Source organism: Sceloporus occidentalis, unplaced genomic scaffold (genome assembly GCF_023333645.1).
Source record: "Sceloporus occidentalis isolate IW3139 unplaced genomic scaffold, rSceOcc1.0.p SCAF_51, whole genome shotgun sequence".
NCBI lineage: Eukaryota > Metazoa > Chordata > Lepidosauria > Squamata > Phrynosomatidae > Sceloporus > Sceloporus occidentalis.
Window position 1 is genome coordinate 6,259,970 of NW_028317031.1, and position 13,051 is coordinate 6,273,020.

Genomic DNA, 13,051 nt, shown 5'->3' on the forward strand with positions numbered 1-13,051 from the left:
TTAGACCCCATCTTCAGGAAGATGAAGATATTCTGTGGAAAGTTCAAAGATGGGAGACTAGAGAAGACTAGAGAAGAAAGAGGGCTACGCTGATCTGATGATACTAGTCACCTAAACATTAGGACTTATTTTAGTCCCCTTTTCACCCTGTTATATTCAGTTTCTTGCCAACCAGCTTGCTAGAAAGACTTCTGATAAGTTGGAAGTGGCATTTTCCACCCATTGGGAACTTCCATAGAAACAATTCCCTTTTAATACAGAGTTTCCAAGACCATTTGGGTGGTTAATGGCCTATACTGGCATTTCTGGCAAAAGGAACTTTTCATAGTTATTAGAGGCACCAGTAATAGACAACCTTATGGAATAGGATTATGGAAGGATAACAAAATGATATTTCATCTAAAGGGTGAGGACAAATTTGACCCGCTAGAATGAAAAACGTTAATTAATGGGTTAAAATGTTAGGTTTTGTGTTTCTTCACTGATTTTACATGTCTAGAGGAATACAATGACTTTACACCCAGTCTCTTTGGCCAGGGTCTTGTTTTATGATATTTAATGATACCTCTCCCATTCTTTAATGACCTGCAAGTTACCTATTAACCCGAAGCTGCTTTCTAAATGATAGCTTCTCACTAGGCTTTATTTTTATTTGAGTTGTTAAATATTGGCGCAATGTCTGCAGGTCTTTCTTTATTGTGCAGACTTCTTTATGGTTATGAAATAGCAAAGGTGACCAGGGACAGCATTTATGGAAAATGATTATGTTATGAACGAAAATGAGTCTATGTATTAGCCCTGATGATTAGCATTAGTCCCAACATAGGGGTAGGTTTACTTGATTAGAATATATTAAAAAAATATATTAAAAAACTCACCTCCTCTCATATATAGTGTGAGAGATACACTTTTGTGTATACATCACAATATGCAGGTCGCTACTCATTACATAAAGCATACAGCATAAAGTTTGCCACAATAATATTCAGGACAGTCACTCCAAAAAGTAAATATCTGGATAAAACGAAGTAGAAATAATGGTATTGCGCGTACTACATACATTAAAAGATCAGTGATCCCATTTTATACATATTATTATGGCCAAGTGAAAACTTTTTCACCGAATTGCACATATCATGCGTTTGCGATGCCTTTCTAAATCATGTCCATTGCCTGCAGCAGATAATACAGGAGGCTGAATAGGCAGAGCAAATAATTACTGGTATTCTCTCCTGTTTGAGTGACTATATTTGTGTATACATTGGGTCAAAGGTCTGTAGCAAAGAACATAATGTAAGTATTGATTAACTGGCTATATTAACTCCAGTGAAACTTATTTATATTCACCTATCGACCTCTCGAAATCATATCTAATAACTTCACAGTACTGTATACAGATTTAATGGCGGTGTGTGTTTAGAATACAAACATATTTTAAGTACTTTCTGCTGCCTAGGTTGTGTCACGCTTAGTCCTTCCAAAACATTCAGCATTCTCCTATTCCAGTACGATTAAGAGCATTCAAAAAGCGTCAAGCAGTCGGATTAAGATTGAATATTTAAGTCAATCTGTCATTAATTGAACATTAAAGAGTGCCATTAAAAAGAAAAAAATATCTCCTTGCGCATGAAACAGTGTTGCATACAGTTTAAACCTTATTTTGTTCTCATCACCGCTTTATCAGAGGTGGCGTCTCCAGCAATCATATTTTATATGGAGAAACAGGGACATAAGTAAGGGGCAATTATAAAACACTATATACATACACACAAACAAATTTCCCCAAACCTAGTGATTCACATTTTGTGCCGGTTGAGGCCTGAGCAAGTGTTTTCCAGGAGCCTAGCAGGATATTACGCACAATGGGACCTTTGGCACTCTAGAGGTTGTGTACTATAATCCTTATTATGCGCATGCAGTTGTTATAGCATAACCCCCATCAGTATACAGGTAGCCAGACATAGATATTATACACTGTAGCTCATAGTGAGCATAAGCACATGCTGAGTCTGACATGTGTTATACAGCATAAATCCGGCGCTTTATAAATAAATGTAATGTAATGTACATATTGAGCCAGACACTGATGGTTGCACTACATAACTTCCATCATTGTATATTGAGCAAGACAATGACAATGGTACAGCATTACTCGCATCATTAAATAGAAAGCCAGACACTGAAGGTAGTACAGTGTAAATTCCATCACAAAACGCTTTTGGCTGGCCAGCCATCATGGAGTCTTACTCACCCTCTCTCACACTCACTCACTTACTCACACTATCTCACGCTTTCCCTCTTAATTTCTCTCTCTGAATGTCTTCCTACTTTCTACGCCAACTGCTTTCGATTCCCTGTCTCCTTTCCCGCAGCTCTGATTCTTGTCTTGCCTCTTCTTCTTCTTCTTCTTCTTTCTTCTGCTTTCTTTCTTCATCCGCCTCTCCAGGGTATCAGCTTCGCTGATCAGACCACAAAAGGGCAGAGCCTTCGTGCCCACCATCTCCCCCCATTTGGGGGAATGGAGAGGGGTCATTCATGTGGTGCATGCCATGGCTCTGCCCTTTTGCGGAGGTGCTATGAGTAGCCAGAATATTGCAGACTGATTTGCAGAAAAAGAGAGACGTTTCTGCACCTCTTTTTCTCCGCTAATCCATATGCATTATTCTGATAGCGTTTCAGTTTGGGAGGCTAATACAGGGCACAATATTATGTTTGGCTAAGTGAAAACCTGTGACAGGGGAGGCTTGATCCTCTGACCTTAGGGCTAAGAATGCAAAGTGGCCAGAGGTGTCCTTTCCTAGCCCATGTTGGGGTTTTTAACCATGGAAGGAAGAAGCTACATATCCCTTTTGGGGAGTGTGGCCTTAGAAAAGCAAACTCTGGGAACCTGGTATTCTTCTAAGCATTACTATAGCTCAGCAAACAGCAACAATTCTTCTAGATTAAATCACACTGAGCCTAATGAAGTCTGTTCTCCCATAGAATTTCATTAGTCCGAACTGGTGATTAAGACTGAGCCATTTTATTATTTACTATACAACAGTATGAAATGGGGTCCTAGTGCTTGTCTAGTAGATCGGTCAAAGATAACAGACCCAGAACACATCCAAATAGCCTCATAATTTTGAATCTGAAGCTAGTAGTTAAAAAAAATGATGGCACATAGAGGAATGAAATATTTCTGATAGGTTTCTATGAGAGCATGTTCCAGCGATACTTGAAATAATCGAGTACAGTAATTCTGTGACCTACTTAAGAGAGCGGCCTTTTGTTTTTTTTTTCTGAATAAAATATCAAACAAAAAGTCTACGGATCATTGCGCATGGATCATCTATCATAAAAAACAGCTAAATGCTTTGTGTTCCGGATCCTGCAATGTGATATTCATATTCAGGGAGCAGACAATGTTTTGTAAAGGGAAGGTGGAACTGCAGTGGGAAAGAAATTCTCGCTGTGAGAACATATCAGCTGATGAAGCAGCAAATGATGTTACCATAGATAAAAAAATAATGGGTACAGTCACTGGGAACGTTAAATCTTATCAAATCCACCAAAGATATGCTGTATTGTCAGGGCCAGACAAAGCTTTTGCCTAGCAGATCTGTCATTTTAGTCTTTGCGTGAAGGTTTAATCATGTAAAACAACACAAAAACATTTAAGAAGGCTTTTCAGTTTCCATGGCAATGGCCTATCAGTGCCTCCTCTTTGTGTCACATGATGATTTGCCAACAGAAGATAGGAATAAGGCAACATTTTAGACAATTAAATAATTATATTAAATTGTTAGTCTGGGCATTCAACAGTAGAGGCAATGGCAGAACAACACGTCTAATTAAAAAAAGAAAATGATGATGTAATATTTGGGATTTAAACTCCTTTGCATGTGTATGAAAGAAGCCAAAATTAGAGAGGTCCTGAGAAAAAGATAGTGATGTATTTTAATTAGAAAAGGCAAAATCAGAAACCGACATATATTACCTACAATAGTACATTCAGAGTCAGTCTGCCGGTCATGAGGCGGTCCTGGCACTTTAAGACCAGCGGGCGCACGATGATGTAGGTGTAGCTGACAGCTGTGTATGCGCGCTCGCATGCTAAGTTTTTATGCTAACGTAACTGGCCCCACGGTGAATATGGGGTGCCAATGGCCAGTGGCCCACTGGGCCAGTCTGGACCTAAATACTTTGCAAAGTTTAAACTAACAAATGAGTATGTTTTGACAAATTAGTATGTTTAATTTGATTTAATTTCATTCACCATTCCAATTATTAGCTACAAAATCAGGGCAAGCCACAGAATCCACACCTCTTGCACGGGACCACCTCAATAGCCGAGAGCTGCCGAGTGACCATGTCCATTACCGACCAGAACCAGGACTGGCTCTCTCCCCAGGCTTCCATGTGAAAGCATCGCTTCGAGAATCACAGAATCCTGCTAAAGGCTTAGGTTTCCCAGAGACAACACACATGAGAAAAGTATTTAATATCACCCGCACAAAACAATGTATGGGAAACCAAAAACCGCTATCACAGGGACAAGCCCAGACCAGTCTGTTCAATTCAATTCCCCACGGCCCTATTGTCAGGGACTTTAGAAAGCCAATTGATGGTGTTTTCTCTGGCCCAGACGGGTATATCAGGTACCAGATGTGGATGATTCTTTTTTTTACCACTAAATTCAGCAGATTTTATAAAGAAATAATAGAAATTTTGCTACACGGGAATAAGGAAGCAAAACCAAATACAATGTCAAGTTCTTATGAATCCTGAATTGCCTCACAAGCATTGGTTATCTTGTAAAGATATATATAGAGCTTTACAGAGACCTGCATGGTGCTAAATATTCTCTTGAATTTCCAGCTCATGTGCAATTTGGTTTTTCCCAGCTCATTTGCAAATTTGCCTAAGGTCACGTGTAGTACCTGTGACAGTGGGAAACACTTGGTTCTCGGGCCCGAAGTATGCATAGATGGCCTTGATTGGGTCTACCATGGAGCTCAACACAGTGGTGTGTGACTTTGGGGGGTGCACAACACACTCACTTTGTTTTGTTCACTAAAAATGCCATAGTAGAGCCAGGTTTTTTTTGGGGGGGGGTAGGCTGTGACTTTTGGTTACCATTTCTCCTTCATGACTTCTGTGGCTACCCTCTTCGGAAGAGGACCTAGACGTCCAGCCCACCCTTAGGCTATGGCCAGGGAAGGAAAGGTAGAAGATATATCCCCATTATGTGGGAATGCAGCCCCAGGGGAGAAATAATGGGCATCTGGTTCCCACTGTGGTCTTACAGAACTGGCACAAGATCACCTTCTCATCAATGAAGGGAAGCACCTTGGGTCTCTGGGGGGGGGGGGATGAAGGTAGAGTCAAGGAAGTATCTTCTTACTCAGGATGTTTGGATTCCAATGTTATTGTCGTAGATAAACTAACACTACTCAATGCAGGAGTGCAATATAGGCTGTTAGTCAATTATTTCCAGGGCTCCTGGACGTGGAGCAGGGGCGCTATTACTAATATGCTCTATTAAATTTTGGTAACCCTACGCGGAACATGTCATTGTGCTCTCTTATAAAACATAAACCTTCCTCATGTGGGTTATGTGGGTTCTGCAGTGAAACATCAAAAAAACCTGGCCACTAAAGCGTTAAATGACTTAGCTCCGTGTGAAACTATGAGTAAGTAGCACCACAAAAGGGGTGGTAGTCTAGTTCTTAATAAACGTGAATTCCAGCCAAGGCATGTGATTAGCCTGAAGACAATAGCCTTTTTAAATGATAGTGTTCCTTCAGCCCTGAACTTGGCAGGTTGGGCTCTTCCAGTAAGTTTCCCATGTTCTCGAACAAGAGATCCGTTAATAAGCATCACCTTGGAAGTAGTCGGTCCACAACACTAACTTAATGACGCGGAGGGCAGGGTGTTTCTCCGTTAGTAAAGGTCAGGGAGTCTGCATACCTTCACCAGTCGAAAGCGCAATAAAAGAAGGTTATCAGTGAGCATATTACTTAATATAATCTATAACTTTATCGCAATGTGATGGGTTTAAAGCCGGCTATTGTAAGAGATTAGAAGCCATTAGTTTGGAGAATTATCTGCAATCGTATATCAGATAGATAACCGGTTATACGCCCTTCTGCTACTGAGAATTCGACTGATCAACTCATCCTGCCCATTATTACAAGTTAACAGAGATTATTCCGATTACCAACAGGCTCCCAGTTTAGCTCCTGGATAGGGAAAATTATACACTTTGGTTGTTTTGATTGCAGGTCAGGTTTTTGGCATTACAAATGGCTCGTATTTAGTCCTTATGGGTGATATTATTCAATTAAGTTCTCAAGTTTGAAGACCCAAGATGATGTAAACCGATAAGCGCTTTAAACTTCTTGCTACCTGAAGAATAGAACAGCCGCGTATTAAGTGCCTTATTTAAAGAAGAGTCAAACTTTGTGTCTTCTGGAATCTTAAACTATCATTTAGGCTAAAGGCGATGCTATGTTTACTAGATTTCCTATCTTGGCCAGGCATGTTGAAATTCACATAGTTATCATATACTTGATGTCTGAAAAGTACAATAATAAAAATATAGTGTGTTGGGGGGGGGGGGTGCGAGACAAACTGGCTAACCATCCTGTTAAGCATTCACCCATTTGGTTTTGGACACTGTACCAAAAGCTAGGTCATGACATAAGAAAAGCCTTCACTGAAGGTAGTGTGGTTGAGTTAAGGAGTTATTTTATAGATTTAGGAGGCTAGGATAATATAGCCATTTATGTCATTTGGACTAATTTGAGAACCTACAACAAAAGCATTATTTAACAACACCGGATGTTTGGTGCCAGGGCCTGAAGAAAGCGTGGCTGACTGCTGGAGAAGATGCGCCACGCTTTTACGCACACTGCAGCACCCACTGTGCTGCCGGAGTAACAGACTCTGCGAGTATAGACCTGCTGTGTTAGATGGCCATACTTGGGACCTTCAAGGTATGGCCTCGAGTCTCAATGTACCTCCCCCCTCTCCACAACCTCAGCTGGATGTGGCAGATTCTTAGGGTCACACCGGCTGGAGACACCATATTTATGACTCCCATTTGGTGCTCTCGCCCCCAGTATGTCACGGTTGAGATCCCCGCTTGGATATACCAGATTCATTTGATCTTTAGCTAAATGAAGTCAAGAACTCCTTGAGGACCACTGTTAGTGAAGCACATTTAGTGAGTCAGAGTCTTCATGACCAGGACTAGACTCTCGGACGTGGCATCCCTGGCACTTTAAGGTCAGAAGCTCCCGAATGATGCAAAGGCAGCCAACGGATGTACACAGCAGCGCATTAAATCGTTATGCTCCTGTAGCATGCAGCCAACAGCCGCCTACTGTCTTACAGAAGTTTAGAACGCAGTCTTCATAAGAAAATAAAATACCAGAAAGGGTAAATATTTTCCATTTTATTTTTTTTTGTCAAACTATGAAAATAGATTTTTCATAACTGTAAAAAATAATTTAAACAAGGGAATCAAACACACAGACAAAAAAAAAACAAACAAAAAAAGAAAACACAATGTTAACAGATTATACATTTTACAGGACCAGACCCAGATTTATAGACAGCAGTGAATGTTTCAGTAGCTAAAAGGCAAGCCTGCTTTCACAATGAAGTGACTCACTACACAAAGGAAAACCTGTCCAAAGGGCCGAGAGAACTGAAGGAGCCATCTCAGCGGAAGAGTAGTGATGAGAATAACTAAGGCAGGCAAACAAAACGAGGTTCTCAAATTATTTTATTGCATTTCCCCACCACAGCCATCCAGTCAGTGCTTATAGTGATGGGAGTTAAAAAAAAAACAAAACACAATATCCTCGATATAGGGGACATGTAATATCAGGTGTTTTCTTAACATTGTGAAGCAGGTACAGAATACCAGAAAAGGGTAGGAAAGGATAAATTTGCACAAATGCTAAAGAAAACAAAAGACTTCCATTCTATATCAGATAATGCTTGTAACATCTGGCTGCTGTACATACCACGCAAACATGAATTAAGGGGGAAAAAAAAAAAATTGCTTACTTCATTAGATATTAATGGTTTTGGCACATATATCACAGACAAGAGACAAAAAGAAACATGCAGTCATACAACGGCTTCAGCAAATAACTACCAAGTGCCCATAATATACAGCATTTTTATGGCTTTCTATACAATTTTTATGGATAGTCATGAATATATGATCCATTAAGACATTATGTTCTGGGGTGTGCAACTGGCCACTTTGTTACCAAAAGGACTAATGACATTTCCTAGTATTCTATGCCATCTATACTGTAACCAAAGCTGCATTTTAAAACGTGAAGTGTTTGAGAGGAATGGTGACCAGGTCTGGTGGAGGCCCACCATAAAGTGCCATCACACAGTAAAGAGCAGAGCCAGGCTGTATTCATAGTGCATGTCTTGAAATGTCGGCACAAAACGTAAGTGCATCTTAGAATATACATAGAAATTAATTTGTCGAGGCTCCTTCCAATCAGTGAATGCTTCCACCTTTGTCTAGATGACAGTAGAGGTACATGGATACCACCATTGCAGCAAGCTGAAAAGGAGGAAAAAGAAGATTTACATACAACAGAAAAAAAAATAAAAAAAAATAAAATTTACTGTTCAGCTATAAATCCCCTTACCTCCAATGCACAGATACCAGCAGCTACACCACCAACAATTGCCGCGTTCTTTTTAATCAAGTTCAGGATCTGCCCAAAACAACCCTAGAAAGATAAGAAGTGTAAGATAATGTTGTACATAAGGCATGGAACTAAAAGCTTAACTTTTACAATGGCCAACGTCACAGAAGCCTCTGGCCACATACGAGTGATCCCTTTGGAATTACCAGCATTTCTGTAAAATTCTCAAAATAGGGCCTGAACTTTACAAGTTACAAGAATGAGCTTTCATGTCTTTATGGAACACACCCATTAACCATTCACAGTGCTTTTGCAAAAAAAAAAAAAAAAAAAAAAAAAAAAAAAAAAAAAAAAAAAAAAAAAAAAGCAAGTGAACCCTTTAATAACTGGTTGAAGCTTCTTGGGCAGCAATAACTTCAAACAAGCGCTTCCTATAGCTGCGGATCCAAACTGCACAAAACTCAGGAAGAATTTTAGACCATCTTTCCTTACAAAATTGCTAAAGATATCCAAATTCTTAGGATGTCTGGCGTGAATGGCTCATTCCACATCATCTCAAATGGGTCAAGATCTGTTCCGCCCCAAAAGGCAGATTGTTTTGAAGCCATTCTATGGTAGATTTAGTTTGATGGCCACTGTTCCGCTGCGTCACCAAACTGGCCGACAGCCATCTTGACATCCTGTACGATGGCCTTGAGAGAATTAATTGTCCCCCTCATCGATCTTCCCGAACAATTCAGCCTCAGTTTCATTAGTCTACAGAACATTTTCCCAGTAGCATTGTGGAGTGTTAAGCTTCTTTTTTGAATTCAATATAGACAAGAACACAGTTGTGTGTGTTTTATTAGTTAACCGATTGTGTTCGTTCATTGTGGTGACTTAGATTAAGATCATATTTTAGGACAAAATTTCTACATAAATGTTAGTAATTCCAAAGGGTTCACTTAGTTTTTTGGTTTTTTTTTGTGCCACTTTACATGGACATAGCAGTTTTAAATAAAATCACACACATTGTCAATAAGAGATGAATACCGGAAGTTATTGCTCTTTAAGCCAAATACAGCAAGCAAATACTAGAAGCAAAATTCTAGATTTACCTCTATGTTGGAGATTTTTGCATCATTCTCGTTACAGGACGCTGTGGTGGTGTTGCAGCAGTAGGAAGGATAGACATTGTTGTCTTTCACAAAGGTAGAATTATGAAAGTTTTCATAGCCAGTGACACCACAGCACTTTAACTGAAAAGATAAAATTGGGATCAAATTAAGAAGGGTAACTCGTCACAGATTGTAAAATAAAACAATTCATTGTATATGCTTCAAGCACCGTCATTCTGGGGATAGTTTACTTTAGCCAAACAGAACAATTTTTAACACAAGGAAACCGATCAATGTCAAAAAGCAGGGAGAATAACCACACAGGCCCTGAGATCAAGCGATGAGATGGCTGCACCTCGGGTGTATTTATGATATATTAATGGCTTTAGGATTAAAAATAGTATGTATATTTAGACAGCATAACAGAGGTAAGGCAGTGTCCAGTGGAAATAGAGACTGCGGTCCACTTACATCAGACATGGTTGTATTCCAAACTTTTGTCACTTCCTGGTTTTTGCCATAATCCTTTTGTAAAACAGGAGTCAGTACAGACTGCAAAAAGCTTTCTGCCTAATGATTAGAAGAAGTAAACATTAAAATGCTGTAAGCCATGTTTGGCTTTAGGGTAAATCCATCCAGCCACAAAAAAGTGCATTTTGTTTTGTTTTTTTTACATTCGTCAATCAAGTTGTTTACCAAATAAAACTATATAGATTCAGAGAAAAAAAAAAAAACAAACAAAAAAAAAAACCACACTATTCCAAAGTGTAAAACTGGCATTTGGTGATTGGAGAGAGATTGTGTGTAATATAATATAAATATGTATGTGTATCTCTATCTTATAGACACACACACACACACACAATGCCAAACAAAAGGTGCCATTAAAAACAGGACGACAAAACTAAATATAAGAGCCAAACTGGTTTGGCAAGTAGGTGTTCATTGAATCACAAGAACAAAATGTTTCCCCAAGGCATGCTCATACATTTCTACAAAAAGGTGGTTAGAATATTTCATTCTTTTCTTCAGAATACCAGAGAACTGGTAGTTACATGACCCGTTTACAGTCAGAACATAGACTCCTTTCCTATTAAGGAGAAAATTAAAATCCTGAAGGAAATACCACCGTTTATACAAATTAAAAAAACAAAACAAAACCAAACCAAAACTTACCACAGAGGAATACACCAAGGCAACCACAGCTCCAGCTACCTCCGCGATGAAGATAATCAGGATAATGGAGAAGAACTAAAAGAAAAACATCCAGTTTGAAACAGAATCTTATAGAACATGAATGACTTATTCATGTGTACTTAAGGGGGCAATTATCGTTCCACCAGTCTTATCCGCGGGTTGTCCATTACTTGAGTGTTTACTTCAAGTCTTCTATATGTGAAGTTGTACATCTACGCAAACAACTAAAGCTATTCTATATTCCACGTATATCTCAAACTGCCAAAACGCTATTAACCTGCAAGTAGAGACTCTGGAAAACTTGGCAGAGGCCGGGCTAGGCAGTAAATCAACATACTGAAATTAAAGGGTTAAGTATAAAATTTGGTCTTTTAGGGAAATCCTGAGGTGGCTGAAAATGAAGGAACCCGTCTTAGATTCAGAGCTCGGTTCCCACCAAAGCAGGATGGATGAACTCATGGCCAAGTTCTGAGCACATTAGCTACAGTAAGTTTTTAACTTCCTTGTCAGTAAATTGTGCCATATGCACTAAAAGCGACAGTGATTTAGTTGGTCCCCATTAACAGTCACACAATGGACTCAACAAACGAGGTTCACAGCACTTACTGTAATAAGGAGGCACTTGCTCTCTTTCTGAGCTCCACAGCATCCCAGGAAGCCAAGTAGAACCAGTATGGCACCAATGGCGATGAGGAAGTACCCAACATTTACAAACTGTAGAGCTGTACTTGTTGAGATTGATCCAAATATCTTTAGAAAGGAATTACTGTCCACGCTCACCCAGATTCCAACACCCAACAGCGTTCCTCCTCCAAGCTAAGGGGGGGGGGGGGGAATATAAGATAGTAAAAAAAGGTGTACAATTTGCTCTTCAAACAAAGTTACCAGATACGGTAAAAAGTGTAAATGGCCATACTGCATGTTGGTAGTTTATAGCTTCCATAACTATAAGACATGACAGCAGAGTATCCCCCCCCCCCACTCGCAAACTCACATCCACAAAAATCCCTCTCCATGCTTTTATCACTTTCTCTACCCCAGGGATGTAAGAGATGAATTTGGCCAAACAAATCTCCTGCACTGTAGCCCTAAAGTCCCTAAATTGCATGGTATAATAATTTATATGGAAGAAATACGATACCATTTTCATCGATACAGATACCAGTCATTTCAGACAGCACCACACCTATTTCTATTGTGTAAAGACCTTGAACTGTAGCAAACAAATGCTAAAATGAACTAAACCGTGCGCCTGCTCACAATGATCTATATATTATATGATCGCCACTTGTTCGAATAAAAAGGGGATTTTTATTGTAGCATCTACACGTTGTTTTTCTAAGTCAAGACCTGAATTGTATCACCGATTGGGAGCTGGCTATAGATAATGGATGCCCCCAAAACACTAAGCTCAGTCCTCGGGGAAGGGTTTGGTATAAAGCAAGAATGTGGAAGGAGACAGATCAGCCTCTCATCCCACCAAGAATACACCCACCCAGAGGCAGATCGGCATCCAAAAGATAGATGCAATACATCCATTCTTGCCACGCTGCCATGCAGATATACAATTCCACTTAAAATATTAACGTAATGCGTTTAGGAAGCAGAGTATATTTGGCTGTAACATGTAATAACCATTTCAATAAAATGGCTTTTCACTAGGAATATAATAAAACAAAAAAACTCCTCATTTACTTACAAATATGGCCAGGTTGAATAGAATCATCATTACTTTCAGAAACGTGAAGCACCCCATTGTTTTGTCTACAATGAAAATTGGACAGAGAAGAGACACGGTTAATGGATATTTCAATACAGATTTCAGCAGCCGATAAAAAAAAGTTAGCAGTATTAACATAACAAACCAGTTTCAGATGTTTTCACTTTATTGAATGCATCCTTTTATAGTACTCTATAAAAAAGGTTTTATTTCCAAACTCGGGGTAGTCAACCGGAAACCCTCATTCAAATACTAGGTCCTTAAAGGGGCATTTCCACCTTTTATACCCTCTTGTTATTGTCCTAGGGTTGTAAGGAATATGTATGAAACATATTCCACAAAATCACAAATAGCAACTTCTTTAATGG

The 13,051-nt window shown here is 39.4% G+C and overlaps 1 protein-coding gene across 1 annotated transcript; it reads right to left on the minus strand.

Annotated features, from left to right (window-relative positions):
* Positions 1 to 8,515: 8,515 nt before the first annotated feature.
* LOC149288540 (tetraspanin-1-like) lies at positions 8,516 to 12,719 on the minus strand. Its single transcript, XM_089491695.1, has 7 exons — positions 12,663 to 12,719; positions 11,570 to 11,779; positions 10,943 to 11,017; positions 10,238 to 10,336; positions 9,767 to 9,907; positions 8,670 to 8,753; positions 8,516 to 8,581 (listed from the first exon to the last, which is right to left on the minus strand). Exons 1-7 carry the CDS (start codon positions 12,717 to 12,719, stop codon positions 8,516 to 8,518), a joined length of 732 nt encoding a protein of 243 aa, XP_089347821.1.
* Between the last annotated feature and the right edge of the window lie 332 nt (positions 12,720 to 13,051).